This window comes from Oncorhynchus masou, chromosome 19 (assembly GCF_036934945.1).
Source record: "Oncorhynchus masou masou isolate Uvic2021 chromosome 19, UVic_Omas_1.1, whole genome shotgun sequence".
Lineage (NCBI taxonomy): Eukaryota > Metazoa > Chordata > Actinopteri > Salmoniformes > Salmonidae > Oncorhynchus > Oncorhynchus masou.
Genome location: NC_088230.1, coordinates 23,103,805 through 23,124,833, shown reverse-complemented (window position 1 = coordinate 23,124,833; position 21,029 = coordinate 23,103,805). Strand labels below are relative to the sequence as shown.

Sequence of the window (21,029 nt, the reverse complement as noted above, 5' to 3'; positions counted from 1 at the left end):
TCTGGGGGTGATTACGGCCATCAATTGTATTTCATGAACATGTGTACTGCCTACTCTAGGCAATAGAGACCCATCCACTTAGCTAGATGAGGGGGTTATAGCATTTCCTTCACATGAGACCCATCAGTTTAGCCAAGTGTGTCAGGTAAGCATCATCTGGACGTTTTCTGTTTTTGATATTGCACCATCACTGTACCGTTTACACCTTCTGTATCCTGTGCATGTATGAATTTATTTTATATAGTGTGTTTACACCACATGGCCTCACATGTGAATCCATAGAGATGGGTGGGACTAAGTCTTAAGAGGGTGTGAACGATGCTGAATGGGTGTAGACAAAGAAGAGCTCTCCAGTAGGTACTAAAACATTAAAGGGACATTTTCTCAAAAGTGGGGTTGCAAGTTTATCAACTTTCAAAGCAAAATTACTTTCCCATTGTTCCTCAACTGCAGTGTATGATATACCATTTTCTAGCTCTGAGTCTCTACTTTCATCCGACCGAATCAAGGCGGTTGGTCACATATGATCTGAAGTGATCAGAAACTATTATATTTGGGGTCTCATCCAGGATCTGGACTTTGATATAGTGTGTGTTACTTTGCTTAGAACAATGGGATAGACTTAAGACACTCACCTCCACCTCACAGGGGAACTGGCTTCCATCCAGCATGATCACATGACACATCACCATCTTCACCTTCTTGGTCAGTTTCAGAGGCGACTTGATAAAATAACGCCCTCCCTCAGGCTTCAAGGTCTCTTCCTGGTCTTTCTTCTCCTCTCCTCCTTCCTCTGTTTCCTTTTTCTCCTCCTCCGCTGCACTCTTCTCCTGAGATTTCTCTGATGCTTTCTCCTCCTTAGCAGGCTAGACACAAATCACCAAGAGGAGAATCGGGGAGACAGAACAACCCTTTAAATCCATGCAGGGCATTGTGTCAACAGTGATTTGTCAAAGAGTAGCCTAGTTCTGTTTAGTGCCATAGATTGTTGGCACGGCTCTGAGTACCAAGAGTGTAACTTTGATCGCAGTACACACTGCTTTTAAACAGCAGAACTCATGTTTTCCATTGGCCTGATCACCGCAGATGATGTCATTGGGTGGATAAAAATTTAAACATGGACAAGGGCTTGGCTGGAATATCGACAATCACAACGAGGAGATGTTTCTCCTGCAGGATAATAGCTTGCAGGGATCCCAACATAATACAAACGTCTTATTAAATAATATCTATAAAAGACCAATAAGGAGAACATTCAACATCTCTATACTAATAGAGCAGTACCTTTTCTGTGACTGATGAATAATACTGTATCAACAGACATTGTTTTTTTAAACTCACAACTCCTAACCTCAGGGTTGCAAAGGATGAACCTTGGCAGAGGGCTCTAGTGGATTGAAATAAGTGGCACCCATTCCTCAGGGTCCCTGCTTGGCTTGCTGTGGTTGAATCAAGTTGGGTGACTGCAAGGTCAACAATGACACACTACTGTCAGCAAGCCAGCAGAGAAGCAGACCATCTCGATAAGTAAAGCTACAGTAAACACAGTAATCTGGGTTCTCACCTGCCAGGAATCCATCTAAATCTGAGAATAGTTTAATTGAAAAACCAATGCAAAGATAATGGAGAGACAGTAAGGGGTGTGTAGAGAATTTATATGGCGAATATCGGCGAGCATACCTGAGTTTCTGCACTGCCAGTGGAATGATTCTCCGCGTGTTCCTCTGAATTCACTTCCTCTTTCTGTTCTGGGTCCGCCTCGCCGTTCACTTGCTCTTCTTCAACCTGTGGCTCAGCTGCTGTGGTCGATGATGTCTGCTCTGCTTCGGCCTGCTCCGCCTTTTCACCCTCCCCGTTCACCAGAACCACACCTCCCTCTTCCTTGGGTGTCACCTGGCTCTCTTTGGGTCCTACCACGCTCTGAGACTTCTGCCTCTTAAGCCATGGAGGGAGGAACCTGGAGATGCCTTTCTTCTCTGAAGCTGGTGGTGAGGCTGGGGGCTCCTCTCCCTCCGGTCCTGTGGCGTTGTCGGCAGGCTGGGCCTCCTCCTGGTTCTCCTTTGCCTCTGCTGAGTCTGTGGCCAGAGCGGGGCTTTCGTTGGACTGCTCGGCGACCTCAACGACCTTGACCTCGACTGTCTGGTTGGTGGCTGGTCGTTCAGGTTCTGCAGGCTGCTCCTCCGCCTTCTCCGGCTCTTTTTTCACCTCTGTTTCAGATCCCACCTCTGTCGTCATGGTCCCCAGTCACACTGCACATAGGGAATACAGTTAAACCAGGAGAAGATAAGACAGCTAGTGATGTGAGTACATATGATAGTCTATTAGCAAAAAGATGTCATGTTGCAGGTAGGTCAACATGTAAATCAATTCTATTAGTTATTTTATCATGCAGCAACTGAAAAAAACAAAGATGACGCAATAATATCAGCTGTACGTTTGTCAGCCGTGATTCCTTGACAGATGTGCAGTGGCCATCAATGGCTGGTTGCTAAGGAGCTAACTGTTAACTGCATCCCCCACCAGAGAGGAGCAGTAGCCACAGGCAGAACCACGCTACAACCCAAATATCAGTGACAAGGACACGGCTCTGCACAGCACACTTACTCAACATGACAACAGGACCCAAAAGTTAAGAGATTCAGGTTTGCCACACCCCTCTCCATTTCACAGAATAGGGCACAGCTCAAAATAAATCACGGAATGATAGAGCCGAGAATCTGGATAATGGTTTTAGGAGAATATTGGAGAATGTGAATCCGACAGATTGTTTTGGAAGCATCATGTTCCAGAGAGAAGGACGCACAGGTGAAGTCGGAAGTTTACATACACACCCTTTTCCGCATTGCGTCAAACATTGACGAATACGCTGAGCGAGTTTATTATCAAGTGCATCAACGATGTCGTACCCACAGCAACTATTAAAACATTCCCAAACCAGAAACCGTGGATTGATGGCAGCATTTGCGCAAAACTGAAAGTGCAAACCACTGCTTTTAACCAGGGCAAGGTGACCGGAAAAATGACCGAATACAAACAGTGTAGCTAATCCCTCCGCAAGGCAATCAAACAAGCTAAGCGTCAGTATAGAGACAAAGTAGAGTTGCAATTCAACGGCTCAGACACGAGAGGGATCACGTGTCTGAGTCAATCACGGATTGTCTACAGTCAATCACGGATTACAAAAAGAAAACCAGCCTTGTAGCGGACCAGGATGCCTTGCTCCCAGACAGACTAAACGTCTTTGCTTGCTTTGAGGACAATACAGTGCCACTAACACGGCCCGCATCTAAAACCTGCGGACTCTCCTTCACTCCAGTCAACGTGAGTAAAACATTTAAACGTGTTAACCCTCGCAAGGCTGCAGGCCCAGAAGGCATCCCTCACCGCGTCCTCAGAGCATGCAAAGACCAGCTGGCTTGTGTGTTTACGGACATATTCAACCAATCCTTATCCCAGTCTGCTGTTCCCACATTCAAGAGAGCCACCATTGTTCCTGTTCCCAAGAAAGCTAAGGTAACTGAGCTAAACGACTACCGCCCCGTAGCACTCACTTCCGTCATGAAGTGCATTGAGAGACTAGTCAAGGACCATATCACCTCCACCCTACCTGACACTCTAGACCCTCTCCAATTTGCTACCCACCCCAATAGGTCCACAGACAACGTAATCGCAACCACACTGCCCTAACCCATCTGGACAAGAGGAATACCTATGTGAGACTGCTGTTCATCGACGACAGCTCAGCATTTAACACCATAGTACCCTCCAAACTCGCCATCAAGCTCGAGACCCTGGGACTCGATCCGCCCTCTAGAACTGGGTACTGGACGTCCTGACGGGCCGCCCCCAGGTGGTGAGGGTAGGTAACATCTCCACCCCGCTGATCCTCAACACTGGGGCCCCACAAGGGTGCGGTTCTGAGCCCTCTCCTGTACTCCCTGTTCACCCACGACTGCGTGGCCATGCACGCCTCCAACTCAATCATCAAGTTTGCGGACGACACTACAGTGGTAGGCTTGATTACCAACAACGACGAAACGGCCTACAGGGAGGTGGTGAGGGCCCTTGGAGTGTGGTGTCAGGAAAATAACCTCACACACAACAAAACAAAGGAGATGATCGTGGACATCAGGAAACATCGGCGGGACGGTAGTGGAGAGGAAGTTAAATTCCTTGGCGCACACATCACGGACAAACTGAGTTGGTCCACCCACACAGACAGCGTGGTTTAGGTGCAGCAGCGCCTCTTCAACCTCAGGAGGCTGAAGAAATTTGGCTTGTCACCAAAATCAAACTTCTACAGATGCACAATCGAGAGCATCCTGTCAGGCTGTACCACCGCCTGGTTCGGCAACTGCGCCTCCCACAACCGTAAGGCTCTCCAGAAGGTAGTGGGGTCTGCACAACGCATCACCGGGGGCAAACTACCTGCCCTCCAGGACACTACAGCACCCGATGTCACAGGAAGGCCATAAAGATCATCAAGGACAACCACCCGAGCCACTGCCTGTTCACTCTGCTATCATCCAGAAGGCGAGGTCAGTACAGGTGCATCAAAGCATGGACCGAGGGACTGAAAAACAGCTTCTATCTCAAGGCCGTCACTAACATTGAGTGGCTGCTGCCAACATACTGACTCAACTCCAGCCACTTTAAAAATGTACACCAAGACATTTTAAACTATGCCTCATACATTTTTACATCTGAGTAATGTAGGTTATACTGTACTCGATACCATCTACTGCATCATGCCTATGCCGTTCTGTACATTACTCATTCATATATTTTTTATGTACATATTCTTTCATTCCTTATACAAACAAGTGTAAAGGTAGTTGTTGTGAAAGTGTTAGGTTAGATTACTCGTTGGTTATTAGTGCATTGTCGGAACATTCTAGCACAAGCATTTCGCGACACTTGCATTAACATCTGCTAACCATGCGTAAGTGACAAATAATATTTGATTCATAAAAACTTGTTTTTCAACCACTCCACAAATTTATTGTTAATTAACTAACTATAGTTTGGCAAGGCGATAAGGACATATACAAGTCATTCTTCCAACAGTTGTATACAGACCGATTATTTCACTCTATCACAATTCCAGTGGGTCGGAAGTTTACATTCACTAAGTTGCCTGTGCCTTTAAACAGCTAGGAAAATTCCAGAAAATTATGTCATGGATTTAGAAGCTTCTGATAGGCTTGCGTGACGTCACAGGAAAATCAAAAGAAAATCAGCCAAGACCTCAGATTTTTTTGTAGGCCTCCACAAGTCTGGTTCATCCTTGGGAGCAATTTCCAAACGCCTGAAGGTACCACGTTCATCTGTACAAACAATAGCACGCAAGTGTAAACACCATGGGACCACGCAGCCTTCATACCGTTCAGGAAGGAGACGCGTTCTGTCTCCTAGATATGAATGTACTTTGGTGCGAAAAGTGCAAATCAATCCCAGAACAGCAGCAAAGGACCTTGTGAAGATGCTGGAAGAAACAAGTACAAAAGTATCTATATCCACAGTAAAACGAGTCCTAAATCGACATAACCTGAAAGGCCGCTCAGCAAGGAAGAAGCCACTGCTCCAAAACCGCCATAAAAAAAAAGCCAGACTACGGTTTGCAACTGCACATGCGGACAAAATCCTACTTTTTGGAGAAATGTCCTCTGGTCTGATGAAACAAAAATAGACCTGTTTGGCCATAATGGCCATCGTTATGTTTGGAGGAAAAAGGGGTGGCTTGCAAGCTGAAGAATACCATCCCAACCGTGAAGCACGGGGGTGGCAGCATCATGTTGTGGGGGTGCTTTGCTGCAGGAGGGACTAGAGCATTTCACAAAATAGCATGAGGACAGAAAATGATGTGGACATATTGAAGCAACATCAAGACATCAGTCAGGAGGTTAAAGCTTGGTCACAAATGGGTCTTCCAAATGGACTATGACCCCAAGCATACTTCCAAAGTTGTGGCTTAAGGACAAAGTCAAGGTATTGGAGTAGCCATCACAAAGCCCTGACCTCAATCCTATAGAAAATTTGTGGGCAGAGCTGAAAAAGCGTGTGCTAGCAAGGAGGCCTACATACCCAACTCATTTACACCAGCTCTGTCAGGAGGAATGGGCCAAAATTCACCCAACTTATTGTGGGAAGCTTGTGGAAGGCTACCCGAAACATTAGACCCAACTTTTTAAAGTCAATGCTTCCAAATACTAATTGAGTGTATGTTAACTTCTGACCCACTGGGAATGTGCTGAAAGAAATAAAAGCTGAAATAAATCAAATCACTATGATTCTGACATTTCACATTCTTAAAATAAAGTGGTGATCCTAACTGACCTATTACAGGGAATTTTTACTGGGATTTAAATGTATTTGGCTAAGGTGTATGTAAACTTCCAACTTCAACTGTACCCTCTGTCCATTTTAATTTCAAAGTGCTGCAGGTTTGATCAATGACTCAGCCAGTCTCCATAGAGACAAATTCACCTAAATTATCTACCCCGACTAAATCAGTTTATTTCCTTTCTCCTGATTACAAATGTGATTGTATTGAAAATATTAACCTTCGCTAGCTACCTCTAGAATCAAGTCAGAATTGATAATTAATGTACCTGGCATTCCATGGTTCACTTCAGTTGCTTTTGTCATAATCAATGAGAGGAGCACATACACTAGGCAACACACAGGGGGATTTATAAATAGAAAATGGTCCCTCGCACATGACTGGCCACTGGGTTGAGGGAGAGAAGCCATTTCATGATCATTTTTGGGTCCTGCAAATTTTACAGCAGGTCATGTGACATGTTGACACAGGAATTAAGGAAGGCAGCAACTGAGAAGACTCAGGGGAACGGTTGAAAATATAACCAAGGAAAGGACATTCTAGTATTATTCTAACAATAACTAAAAAGGGGCGAGGGACACATTGGTAGCTAAATGTAACGGACAGAACTGGCTAGGACACATTGCGGGCTTCTTCAGATCAGATTAGTCTTAATCAAGTTAAAACTGAAGTAAAAGACCTCTGCAACAAATCAAATGACAGAGCCCAAAAAGTAAACTGTAGATGACATGCATCAACCGTGAGCAACTTAACCCAATGAATGGCATCGTAATGGACACTGCTTCCTCACTGATGTGTGGGCTACATTTAGGACACACATACAGAAACAAATGAAGACATGCTGCGTAGGCCTAGGCTACACATCAAATTGGTTCAAATTTGACCTATTAATCAATCTATTTGAAGAAATAGGCTACATCTAGGCCTAATCTAATCAAGAAAATACTATTTTGAATTTAAACATCAATTCACTGTGAATAATGCACCTTGATTGTAGGGCAGGCTCAGTCTGGTATATGAAATCACAACAGAGATGACCTGAAATAGAATATTATGTTTAAAACTATAGCCTGCAGGTTCAAAACTCAACCTTGCCACAGTGGAGCGACTCGCGCGGCCATTCAGTGGCATTATGGTCTGGCCACCCCAGCAGAGTGCAGGCTAAATCAACTAATCTGCAAACGCTTGCACATCATGGGAGTTTGTGAAACACAGCCTGCCAGAACCAAATCAAGGTCCTTGTCAGCAAAAAACTAAATGGCATCTTTATAGAGAGATGTGACTGACATGCTCCAGTCGAATGCCATCAGATCTTTTCTTTAATAAACTCATACCATCACAGACATAATCCAGTAGACAGACACAATAGACCAGATACCCTCAACACATTCTGGTCCTGGAGGTGGGTTATGGTTAGCCTAAGTGTTTTTGCTTGTAAAAACATACGTCTCGGTTTACGTCGTATATATAATCGTCAGTTACCTTAGGAGAACTGTGGGTGACAGTCAGATGTATTTTAAGCGTGTGTGCGTTTGCTGTACACATCCAACTCAAGTGTAGGCTACATGGAGGTGATGAGGGATTCTCCAGTCGTATCAAACCAGTCACCACAACAGCCTATCGCTTCATTACACACGTTTGGACAATTAAGTGTACACCGACAACGTGTATACGATAAGGAACTTATTTTCTCTCGTTACAGACACTCACTGTATGACAGTCTGGCTAGGTTTCCATCCAATTGAGAATTATTATTTTTTTTTTAAATCTGCGTAAAGATATTTCTCACGAATGGTGTTTCTCCATCAAATGGACTTGTAGATAAAAATCAACGTGCAATGACAAAGTGCACATGAAATGACTTTTAAAGTTTTCATGTACCGAATAAAAATGCTATGTGTTTCCATCGAATTTAACTCTACCGCGTTAAATAGCAAATGTGCCTACTCTGATTTTGGCACCTGCGCTCTAGCCAACAACTCGCAGATACAGTGTGGGTAGTCTTGTCTACATTGGATTATGGATAAGAGTGAGCATATTTGTATTTGTCAAGGGTAGTCAAGCGTCGACCATCATGTCACCAGAATAAGACCATCAATATTTACTGGAAAGGAGCATCAAGCTTACTCACCGTGCACTTTCACCACCCAGTGAAGTTCAGCACTTGTTTTCATTTGTAGCCTAATAAAACTGCAGTTTCCCCGAGTCGTAGTGGGAGGACCACACACCATATCATTGTGTGATTCCAAGTTTACTTCGGTATGATGGTTCTTAAAAACAATATTTGCTCATAAACTGTTTCCACCTCAGTTTCTCACATACACAAAAGATCCCACATGCCGGATAAACAAAGTTGGCATTTACACAACTGTGCCAAAAACATCCTGTTTCCATCAGAGCGGTCATGATTTAAATATTTATAATACTCTATGATTTTACTTGCATAAAAACTGTGGATGGAAACGTGGCTTGTGATAAACAATCTCTGGTCATTCCTAATTGACTGCAGTGTGTTTGTCGTTATTGTACTGTTCAATATGAAAATCATTATAGTCCAGGTAGTGCAGAGAGCAGTCTGCTCTGATTGTTTTACTTAGTGTCTGCGCCCTACGAGGCATACCGTACCGGGAATGCTGCAGCTTAGAAAGGATCTGCGACAAGCAGGCTTTCATTTCCCCCTTATCCCACGACTCTACCCCAGCCTCCAATAAAAACGACACACATCTCCCAACAGTGGCAGAAGAATACTATGAAAAAACTGCAATGGCTTCCATTCTGTTTCATCTTTAGACACAGAATAGCCATTTTATTGTAGCACGGTGTTGTGTTTGCGTATCAAGCGATTGAAAGAAACGCCCTCGTATCTCCTCGCTTTGTGACAATACCACATGGGGAATTTTATAATCACCAACAGAGCACACATGCATAAGGAATACTCAAGTCTTAACCACAGACACACAGCCCGACAATGATGTGCTTGGGAAAACAAGGATGTCACTGCAACAAAACCAAGACAACGCCCCTCACAGATTAGTCCAATCAAAACTAATTAAAAGCAGGTACATTGCCTAGCTGAAGTCAAATTGCCAGGAAATTATTTTCAAATTCCAAAGCAAAACATTTGATTTATCCCCATATCTCCTCAACCTTATGAATCACAAGTTACTGGAATGGCTGCGTCCTGAGCACTCGGTGTCCCGCTAAACTCAAATCAGCTGATTTAGACATTCTATCAAAGTGAACGGAAGATGAACTGCATTGACTATTAGCCAGCCGCGTCAGCCTCAGAGCAGTATCCTCAGTACAGTAAGCCAGTGCACAGCTGTGGTGCAGTGCTGGGTGTGGGCGTGAGCACCAAGTAGCGCCTTACCGTGATCTCTCCCCTCTGATGTCCGACTCAAGACTTTCCTTTCACCTTCCTGTGCTCTATTCCAGCTGATCAGCTTCCTGCTCTACACGCTGTGGTCATTACCGCACTCAGCACCAAACTCAGGGGGACAGAGAGCCAGAGAGAAGAATGAGGCTGAGAGAGAGTGAGCCAAACGTGACAGAGAAATAATGGGGAGGGAGAGAGTGAACGAAGGAGGCAGACCCCACCCCCGCAGTGTATGTGCCAAGAGAGGGGTTGTTGGTGGACACTAGCATTCAGGGATCTCTCTCCTCGTCAGTAGTGTCCTCTAGTCTCCTCTGGGGACACTCCAATCCAAAGCTAGCTTAATAACAGTCTCAAACCAGCTCTGTGCGGCAGAAGATCACTAACCACAAGCTTTAACATGCAGACCCACTGTGGTTTGATGCCCAGCTAACCTAAATGACTGGAGTTTAAAGAGCCAGTCCTCAAACAAACAATCCATTTTTACACATCATTCCAGAGCGTAGACAAGAGGTAGGCCTATTCTCAGCCCAAGAGGCTTACAGTACAAGAATCAACAAAGTTCTAACTCTATTATTCTAATTGTGTAAGCAGGCGCTGCCCTAAATTACTTTTTGGCCAAAGCTTTATCCCAGTATTAGTGCCATCATCACACATACTTCTATTAAATGTATACTTATGCAAACATTTTTCTATTCTACTGTCATTTACTTTATGTTCTTATCTTGTATTATTTCTTATTGTTGTTGCATTGTCGAGAAGGAACCTGTATTTATGTGAGTATCCTGTACATACGACTAATAAAACTTGAAAACATTGGGTGACAGATGGAAGTCTGAGTCATTTCAATGTACAGTGAAACAGCTGGATCTACAGTACACACGATAGTGGGAGTTAATAGCCATGTGTCCAACATGGTACAGTAATACACCAGAGAATGGAGCACTTTTGGAGGGGCACTCTGAAGAGTCGGTATGCTCAAAGTGTGCCCTGTGAAGGGGTCCATGCCCCAAGAGAGATCAAAGCTGTGTGTCGTGCCGAAGCCACAGCCCCATCATTGGGAAGGTCACCGCAGGATTAAACTAAGAAGAATGTCCAGACACCCCAAAAGGATGAAAATACCACAGACAGAGGCTCATTTCCCCGGGTCTCATGGCACTAAATGTACATTTTATCTGTCCTCTGAAGCCTTCGGCAACGGTATCGAAGCACACCAAGTACAGATTTCTTTTTTGGAGGTCAAACAATGAGTTTGGCTGTTAAATGGATACGGGGAAGAGCAAATAGCCACAAGTTCCAGAACTGAATCATATATTTTGTACCACATCTAAACCAAACTTTATCTGGGATTTAGGAGAGTTGCTATAGAAACATGAAGTTCACAGTTGTGCATGCATCTCAATGGCAGGATAAAAGCCTGTTTGAATGTCGCTCTAGGGTTCAGACCAGAGTATCTGAGCAGAGCGGAGAGACCCAAATTTGACTGGAGATTGGAGCGAGTTACCAAAAGGCTGGAGCGTCAGCCTCCTCACCCGCTCCAATTTCACTCCAGTACTGCTCATTTAATGAACTTCGGGCATGCCCGGCCCAGCATGCTTTTCTAGGCTACTTGTGTGCTGCTATAGCCCTTTCTTTAGCTATTGTCATGGAGTGTGGTAAATATTTTATTTAAAAAAAAAATACCTGATGATGCACATCAGGGGGATTTACAAGATAAGAACCAAGAGCATGAGAGGGAGTGCGGTGATGTACTGTCCACAGAATCATTGTGGAATTTGAAAAGACACGTATCCCGAAAGGATGGCGGTGTAGTACGTGCACATAACAAAGAAACAAGGTGGGTAGCTTGCCAAGTGTCATTGTAGCAAAGTATATTTTTTTTATATCTGATCTCTTAAAAGTTTAGTTCATTTTCATTCTATTATCGATACAATAGGGTATCACTGATTTTGGCCCAATAGGACTGACATATTAGCTCTTCCACAGAGCTTTCTGTTTTGATAGGGTTATTTTGCATAAAAACATTTAGGCCTAGCTATAGAGAAATACAAAAACAAAACTGCCTCCCTACCCAGGCTGGCAGGAGTGTCTTGAAGGGCTCTGAAGGCGCAGAGGGTATCCTCTGCTGCTGCCCAGGCAACATCACATGTGTTTCTAATAGTGAAAGGCACTATTTCACAGCCTATATGTGCAATTTAGACTAAAATTATTTAATACAACGAAATGTTGATTAAATGCTGAGCGCTTAAAATGGATAATCCACCCCAAACTCCTATGATAGAAAGCTAGAAAACATAGGTACACAACAATAAAAAAAGCCAAGCTCGGCAAGGAAAAAGCCACTGCTCCAGAACCGCCATAAAAAAGCCAGACTACGGTTTGCAACTGCACATGGGGACAAAGATGGTACTTTTTTGAGAAATGTCCTCTGGTCTGATGAAACAAAAATAGAACTGTTTGGCCATAATGACAATCGTTATGTTTGGAGGAAAAAGGGGGAGGGTTGCAAGCCGAAGAGCATCTTCCCAAACGTGAAGCACGGGGCTAGCAACACCATGTTGTGGGGGTGCTTTGCTGCAGGAGGGACTGGTGCACTTCACAAAATAGATGGCAGCATGACGACAATTATGTGGATATATTCAAGCAACATCTCAAGACATCAGTCAGGAAGTTAAAGCTTGGTCTGAAATGGGTCTTCCAAATGGACAATGAGCCCCAAGCATACTTCCAAAGTTGTGGCAAAAGGGCTTAAGGACAAAAAGTCAAGGTATTGGAGTGGCCATCACAAAGCCTTGACCTCATTCCTATAGAAAATGTGTGGGCAGAGCTGAAAAAGCGTGGGCTAGCAAGGAGGCCTACATACCCGACTCATTTACACCAGCTCTGTCAGGAGGAAATGGGCCAAAATTCACCCAACTTATTGTGGGAATCTTGTGGAAGGCAACCTGAAACCTTTGACCCAAGTGAAACAATTTAAAGTCAATGCTACCAAATAGTAATTGAGTGTATGTAAACTTCTGACCCACTGGGAATGTGATGAGAAATAAATCACTGTCAACTATTATTCTGATTTCATTTCACATTCTTAAAATAAAAGTGGTGAACCTAACTGACCTATGACAGGGAAGTTTTACTAGGATTAAATGTCAGGAATTATGAAAAACTGAGTTTAAATGTAGTTGGCTAAGGTGTAGGTAAACTTCCGACTTCATTGTGGTTCATATTGCTGACCGATCTGAAATCCCTGTACCAAACGGGTCGCTACAAATATGTTAACCATTACAGCCCTGCAATTCAGTGTTCATATGCTGCTTCATACAGCATGTACAGTAGCATATTTGCAATGAGCTTTTCTTACTGTCAAATCCTATGGTTTTAATACTTCAAAACCAAAATGGTAGGTCCAGGTAGTCAAAAATAGATGGGTATTGGGATATCCGACCACTCAACTCTGCTCACATAATCAGCAGTGTCTGAACCAGAGTAACTTCACAACATTGGGAGCGCAGCGCCAGTGTTTCCCAACCTTGGTCCTCGAGTACACCCAATAGTACACGTTTGCTTTATAACCCTGGACAAGCACACCTGATTCAACTTGCCAACTAAATCATCAAGCCCTCAAAGAGCTGAATGAGATGTGTTCGTCAAGGGCTACAACTAAACTGTGTACTGTTGGGGGTGATCGATGACCAGGGTTGGGAAACACTGGTGTAGAACAAATTGCTTTATTTGTTGTTAAATTAGAAAATCATGTTATGAGATGCTGGAACAATTTTACTTTGATATTTTATGCAGAAGATCACATTTGTTGGTCAATGCCAGTAAAAACTAAAATATCTTCACTTACAAGTTTATCAATAATTTGATGAGTTTATCAAGACAGATTTATCCCATGTGTTAAAACCCACTTGAATGCGTATTGAGCAACCTACACCTAACCTCAATTCCCAATCTCTTTTATCTGGACATCTCCTTCGTGGTCTATGAATTCATCCCATCGTCACCATCCATAGCTGAGGCAGTGACTGTGACCAACTTTGTCTCACGCTGCCTGCAAGTCCACAACAATATTGTGATCAATCACTGTCAGACGCTGGGCTACTGTGTCCCACTGTCCCCTTCTGGCTGGTTCTCACAGGGCCTGGTTGAGCAGTGAAGGACTAAGCGGGAGGCTATTTATGGCTTGAAGGGAAAGATAAGAGGTAAGAGTCCTAGAATTTTACAGAGAATCCATGACCAGCACTGGTTTAGATGGTGTCTGAAGGGGTGATGCAGGCACCTAGAATAACTCCTCTCAGTTACATGATCTAAATTGCATTCAGGTCATCTTCAGCCACACACACTGGCAGCTATCCATGCTTCTTTACCTGCTTCGGACACCAGAGAAAACTGCAGCTCGTTAACAGTAACAATGAAGGGCATCAAATGTGGCTTCCTGTGTCTGCAAAGGTTCTCTTTGATTTGCAAGTGAAAGTAGTTTGTTGATGTCAAACTATACAAAGACAAGTGTTTACTGTGTTAAGTCCACCCACAGTCGGATGGTTTAGGCTAATATTAGGTGTATCTACACATTACATCAGAGAGAACATTTAAATAGACAGTCGCAAGAACACATGCGTGAGAGCCTGTCTCATGACATCATACAACCAAGAGGGTAAAGCACAGAAACTCCAAGTTCAGACTTCCTAATGCTGATATCAAGACCAACTTAAAAAACATGCCAAATATAGCATTGTGTGAGTCCCATTTTTCCCTCGCATCCTCAACTGTCCTTCCCAGAGATAAAAATAAGCTCCTGGCTGCAGCACTGCCGATTTTGCTGTGTGTCGAGGGACAGAAATCCAGAATCAGGGCATATCGCTTAACTCCAGCGTCAAGTTGCACTACATAAAGCCAGCAATAATACAGTGTGGTGACAGGACAGCTTTAGTTAATAGTTCCCTCCTCTTGGAAGCTTTTCAGCTGTTCCTAGAACTGATGCAGGGAAAGAGGGACTCCAATACCAACAACACAATGTATAGGACACAGCCCCACAGATATACTGGGTTGATATTAGCACACATCCTGGCCTCCGGTTTGCCCCTGAAGCATTTGATCTCTGTTGCTCAGTGTCGGGGCTAGATTTTATTTGGCCATAGATACTCCCACTGCAGGGACCCCAGTCCAGAGAGCCAACTTTCAGCTTCAACCCCTGCTCCAGACCGGGCTGGATTTCATCAGCGTGCTCTGGGAGCCCACACATTCAAGAACAATTGCAAAACAGATTCATATTGAGCCCTTCTTCATGATGTGCAGAGCTTGAATAATAAGCCTTTTGCTTTTACACGAGGACACCTACTGATAACAACCCTCCAGATTTTTGTTTTTCATCCACCAGAGTATGAGCAATGACAAATTCATTGAAATGGCACGTTTTCCTGAACAGTGAATAACTGGAAGTAAGAACATGTTTTGTCATCTGATGCAGCACTCCAAGAGCAAGCACCACCATGTTGATGTCCATAGATATACATCTATGGCTGAGGGCGAAATTAAGACGTAGTCCATAGTGCTTCCTTGCCACCGACAGGTTAAAATGGTGTCATAATGGAGGGACATTCATGCAGAGAGGGCTCCAGTGTGCTGTGTTTAAACAGTAATACAGGCTGACTGTGCGCCCTTACAAGACCACCCATTCCCCCTTTATTCTCTCTGAAGGTCTGAGTGTTCCAAATAAGAATAATACAAATCAGTCCCTCGCTAAATTCCCTTTTCATCTCCCATTAGTGATTTGAGCCACGGAGATGAGTATTCCCAAGGGGCCACATGGAGGTAATCTCTGCACAGGTGCACGCACGGGGGTTCCCTTGGAAACACACCACAACTTTGTTATTCTGAGAGCTTCCTTGAAAAACAAATGTATTCCCTTAAATAGGGTTAAACTTTGGTCAACAAAATGAGAAACCATTCAAAAATGTAGTCAAATTGTATCTAAACGATATTTACACATCGGGACATTTGACAATATTGTATCACAGCTAGCTGTTTCAAAACAGTATTTTTCCTTCATCTCCATCTTAAAAAATAATGAATTTCAGCACTTATTTACGTGACCGTTTTGAAACGCTAGGTAGGGGGAAAAAGTGTTATGTAAAAAATATTTAAAAAAATAGTAACAAATAATTAAAGCAGCAGTAAAATAATAGTAAGGTTAAATACAGTGGGTACTGGAACAGAGGCAATGTGCGGGGGAACCGGTTAGTTGAGGTAATATGTACATTTAGAGTTAGTGACCAATGAACACAATTGCATTTTAGCGATTGAAAATGCACAAAAATACCTTGAAGAGCACCTGAAGCCTTTTTTTTGTAAGGCAACTGTGACCAGATGCATATCCAAATTCCCAGTCATGTGAAATCCATAGATTAGGGCCTGATTCATTTATTTCAAATGTATTGATTTCCTCATATGAATTTTAACTCAGCTAAAATCTATGAAATTGTTGCATGTTGCATTTATATTTTACATTGATAGAAGCCACAATCCGCAATATTAAAGCTGATCTATCCCCCTAAAATGTTCCACTAGATTGACATCATCTAATGATACTGCTGTTCGTTACTCATCTTGGTGGCTGAGGAAAACTAAAACGTGGACAGTTGTTTTAACATCTTTAAAGTGTGCATCAGAATTTGGTATGAAGGACCGCACAGCATTGCATCCTCAACTTGCATGTTCTGTTAATATGAATTAACCGAATCTAAATGAGATTTCTGTAATTCTGAGCACCGTTAGTGGACGCTCTAATCAGGTTATGCACCCAATGCATATGGTCCTGCAGATTTCTCAACTGTCAGTTAAAGTAAAATGTTGCCGGCCAAATATCCGGTGCCACATTTTCCAAACGGACACCCTGATATATAAGTGATGGCTTTGAAGAAAATTAAGTTTAGGCAAGGCTTTTTTTCTCCTCTTCTAGTTTGTCAGCCTACCACATAAGGCTGGGAATGGCCAGGGACCTTGCGATACGATATCACGATACAATATTTATTGTGATTCTCAAGATTCTATGTATTTTGATTAGATACTGTGACTTCATTTAGAAGCGATGTTCCACGTCTGCTACAGAGGGACAAGAGCGAGCCATGAGAAAACAAGATGATCAATCATGGAAATAAAAATATTGAAAAAAAATTGTCTCCCTATTTTTTAAAAAGTTATGGAAAAAGGGTGTTTTGGGGTATATAAATATATTAAAGAAAAAGATACACTTTCAAAAATACTACATCACTACGGTGATATAAATAATTAAAAATAAATGTCAGGTGTTTAGCCTGTTAAGGCTCGGGACAATACTGCCCCCTTTGGATGAATTGCGTGCCCATAGTAAACTGGAAGAAAAAATCTGTCCAAAATTGCTAATATATGCATATAATAATTATTGAATAGAAAACACTCTAAAGCTTCTAAAACCATTTGAATTATGTCTATGTATAGCAGAACTCACAGGGCAGCCAATCTCCCAAACTATTTCTCATCAGGAAAGTTGGGGCAACTTTGACGTCATCGCCCCACCCTTCCCAACCAGCTATGGATCTGGGATCAGTTTCTATGTCTTCCGAGAGATGTCTTCTGTCAGTGGAGAGTGTAATTGTGCAAATCCCGCAAGTTTTGACCCTTTGGCAGGCTAAATACTGGGTGTCGCGAGAAAATAGATGCGCGTTCTGGTGCGAATTGTACACAGTCATTCCTTTGTTCCAGATTGTCTGAGAGGAGTTGCTTTTCTCCAGTCGAATCGCCAATTATTTTGTACGTTAATAACATCCTAAAGCTTGATTCTGCACTTAGTTTGACCAGTTTAGTCGACATATAATACGTAATTTTGAAGTTGATGCGCAACTGTTCGGGACCAGAAGTCATTTTGGATGCATTTCAGCTGGAGTTTGTCGCATATGCTAATACAAAGACACACGACTTGAAACCAAACAATGTATTGGGTAAGTATGACTCCTTCCACTACATTCTGATCGAAGACCATCAAAGGTAAGTGAATATTTATGTTGTAATTTTGTGTTTCTGTTGACTCCAACATAGCGGAGAAATATTGCTTACGTCTGAGCACCGTCTCAGATCATTGAATAGCTAACGATTTCTGTAACATTAAAAAGAAATGTGACAAAGCGATTGCATTAAGAAGCAGTGTATCTTTCTAACTATATGTAGAACATGTATATTTAGTCAAAGTTTATGATGTGTATTGCTGTTATCTATAATTTCTCCGGACATTTTGTAGCATTTTTTGAACATGGTGTCAATGTAAACGGAGATTTATGGATATAAATGGCATATTATTGAAAAAAACATAAATGTACTGTGTAACATGTCCTATTACTATCATCTGATGAAGATTTTCAAAAGTTTAGTGAATTATTATTCTTTTAATCCTGCGTTTGTGATTGCATCTTTTGTTTGACATAATGGCTACATATCATCTGTGTCTTTGTGGTGGTTTGATATACATATGTGCTATGTTTTTGCCGTAAAACATTTTAGAAATCTGACTCGCTAGGTAGATGAACAAGGTGTTTATCTTTCATTTGAGCTATTGGACATGTTAATGTGTGAAGGTTAAATATTTCTAAGAATATTTTTGCATTCTGTGCACCACTTTTTGAGTTGAGGGGGTGGGGGGTGGGGTGCCCTTGGGGATCGTGTAGCGTGAACACGTTAGACTTGTTCTTGGGTCTGGTGACAGTAAATCACCAAACTGAAAAATGATCCGTTTTAATATACACTTACTTCCTCAACAGCAGTCCTTGTGGGAAATCGCTGTTTTTTGGCAAGACAAAGTATTCATTACACTCAAATAAAGTGTGTGACTGCACAGGAGGACCGTAGCAGAGCAGCAGCCTGTTCCGCCAGGCCAGCTCTTAGTCGTCATAGTTAGGGGCCATGTTTGTTTTCCAGAGAAGGAGCCATCAGCACCTCCTGCAATCTGCCCTGCCCTGAACTTTGTCCCCGCGGAGTAGGCCTGGGGTAACAGGAAGTCTGACGTGGTGACAAACTCCATTCGTCCCATTCAGGCCTGGCCGTTTCCTCAGTCTCATCCGCTAATCCCCATTCCTTTATCTCTCCCTCTCCAGCATGAACACAGGGACATTTTTGTCTCACTAAAGGGTATGGAAAACTGAACTCCGCAGTTTAAAGAACATCCTCACGGTGTTATTTACTTTATCATGGCTTATGGGGAGTCCAAGCGGTGTTTACCTTTTGAAGGCAATTCAAAAGCTTTCTTTTGACACGCAAACTCACAATTCCACACTACTCAAACAAATCCTTCAGCAGCTTAAATCTGCTAAATCTGTGGGCTAATAAGAGCAGTCAATAACTTCCATCTATTTCTCTTTAGCTGGGGTGAAAAAGATAGCGGTCCAAAATAGACTTATGAGCAATAGCCTCCTCGGTTTACTAAACCGATCTGCTAATAGTGGATTAAAGATCTTGAGGATCCCTCCGTTTGGCACGGGCTACTTGTAGTGGTGGAGGATACAACAAGGGGCTGTGAACACGGCTTCAATTAGTATTCCACGGTGGGGACGGACACATTTCAGACAGCCAGAGACGACCCTCGGAAGGATAGTCTTTGCTGTGATCATCACTGGAATTCCCCATACAGAAGTGGAAATCAGTGGCGCAGACATTTTCCTGATGGGAAAAGTGGGATCGACAGGGCATTCATGATTTTCCAGTGCTGCTGCCCCAGTAACCAGAAGTAGAGCGGCTGCACTGCCTAAATATCTTGTTTACACAGCTTGGGGTTTCGTCACTGCTTCACCATCCTGCAGGACACCCAGCAGGAGACACTGATATGTAGACTACATCAACATACTTTCGGTCATGTACTGTGTGTGATGTTTTTTAATATACATATATATTTAAAAAAAAAAGTCAAACATACCATTCCAAAATCAGGGGCATTAATATGGAGTTGGTCCCCTTTGCGGACATAACAACCTCCAGTCTTCTGGGAGAAGAGAGCAAGAGCATTGGTGAGATTGGGCGATTAGAGCGTGCTCGCAGTCAGCCTTACAATTAATTCCAAAGGTGTTTGATGGGGTTGAGGTCAGGGCTCTGTGCAGGCCAGTCAAGTTCTTCCAGACTGATCTCAACAAACCATATCTGTATGAACCTCACTTTGTGCACAGGGGCATTGTCATGCTGAAACAGGAAAGGGCCTTCCCCAAACTGTTGCCACAAAGTTGGAAGCACAGAATCGTCTAGAATGTCCTTGTATGCTGTAATGTTAAGATTTTCCTTCCCTGGAACTAAGGGGCGAAGCCCGAACCATGAAAAACAGCCACCATTTTTCCTCCACCAAACTTTACAGTTGGCACAATGGACTCGGGGCAGGTAGCCTTCTCCTGGCATCAGCCAAACCCAGATGTCCGTCGGTCTGCCAGAGGGAGAAGCGTGATTCATCACTCCAGAATATGCACAAAATACAACAAAAAGCATTCACTGTGAAAGTTGATTGGCCTACATGTAGCCTACGCATATGTTATTTATGCACTGCACGTAGTTCAATTTATCAAACCAGTTAATGTTGTTTTCTTGCTCAAACCGCGAGCAACACCTGTCAAACTCAGACATTTGATTCACACGGGACTAGTATTATTCATCTCATTACATTGTCATACATTTTATCTCTAGCCTGTAGGCTACAGAAAAGGCCACATACTCTATCTACCATATCGGTTACATGATTTATATAAGATCATTTTTTGGACTGAACGTTGGTGGAGTGCTGCAGAGATGCGTCTCTCCAACAGCACCCTGGAGAGGCGCGTATGGACAAGCAAATATTTTGTGCCCCTGCCTTTGTTGAAGTGGGCACTACTTATCAAAGGGCGGCATCAGCGCTCACTTAAAAAGCCCATACCGTTGAGAGAAATCATCATTGTTTTTGGGCAGAATGTGAGGTTGTGTGCGCTGTTGGTGGCGAGTCTTGATCAGTTTAGCTAAGAAAATACCGCCCTAGTTGGCCGCCTAATGAACGGGCAGGCCGTGCCTAAAGCACATCAATAAATTAGCTAAAACAAACTCAATACCGTAACGGCAAAATGGATGCAGAGTACGTGAAAAATATTAAACTATTGAGTTTATAGGTTGCTCAGGTAAGGGGGAAGTCAGATGTGTGGAATAAATGTGACTAGTTGTGGAGAATGCTGAAGATCAAGAATAGACTGAATATTGTGTGTTGTCAAACAGGTACTGCATAGATTAGAAGTCGACCGATTAAATCAGGGCCAATTTCAAGTTCTCATAACAATTGTA

General features: G+C 43.0%; 1 protein-coding gene across 9 annotated transcripts in view; it reads right to left on the bottom strand.

The window, feature by feature from the left end:
- The window catches only part of LOC135506020 (protein 4.1-like), a 94,102-nt gene that overhangs the window by 56,526 nt on the left and 16,547 nt on the right, over nt 1-21,029 (bottom strand). For 8 of the 9 annotated variants that reach the window (XM_064925356.1, XM_064925354.1, XM_064925363.1 and 5 more), the window contains exons 2-3: nt 1,681-2,249; nt 636-866 (exon numbers count right to left, since the gene is read on the bottom strand). In XM_064925356.1, coding sequence (XP_064781428.1) covers nt 636-866; nt 1,681-2,235 — 786 coding nt within the window. In that variant the 5' untranslated portion in view covers nt 2,236-2,249. Of the gene's footprint in view, nt 1-635; nt 867-1,680; nt 2,250-9,713; nt 9,875-21,029 lie in introns of those variants that run through there. The other variant, XM_064925355.1, reaches the window with a different exon arrangement.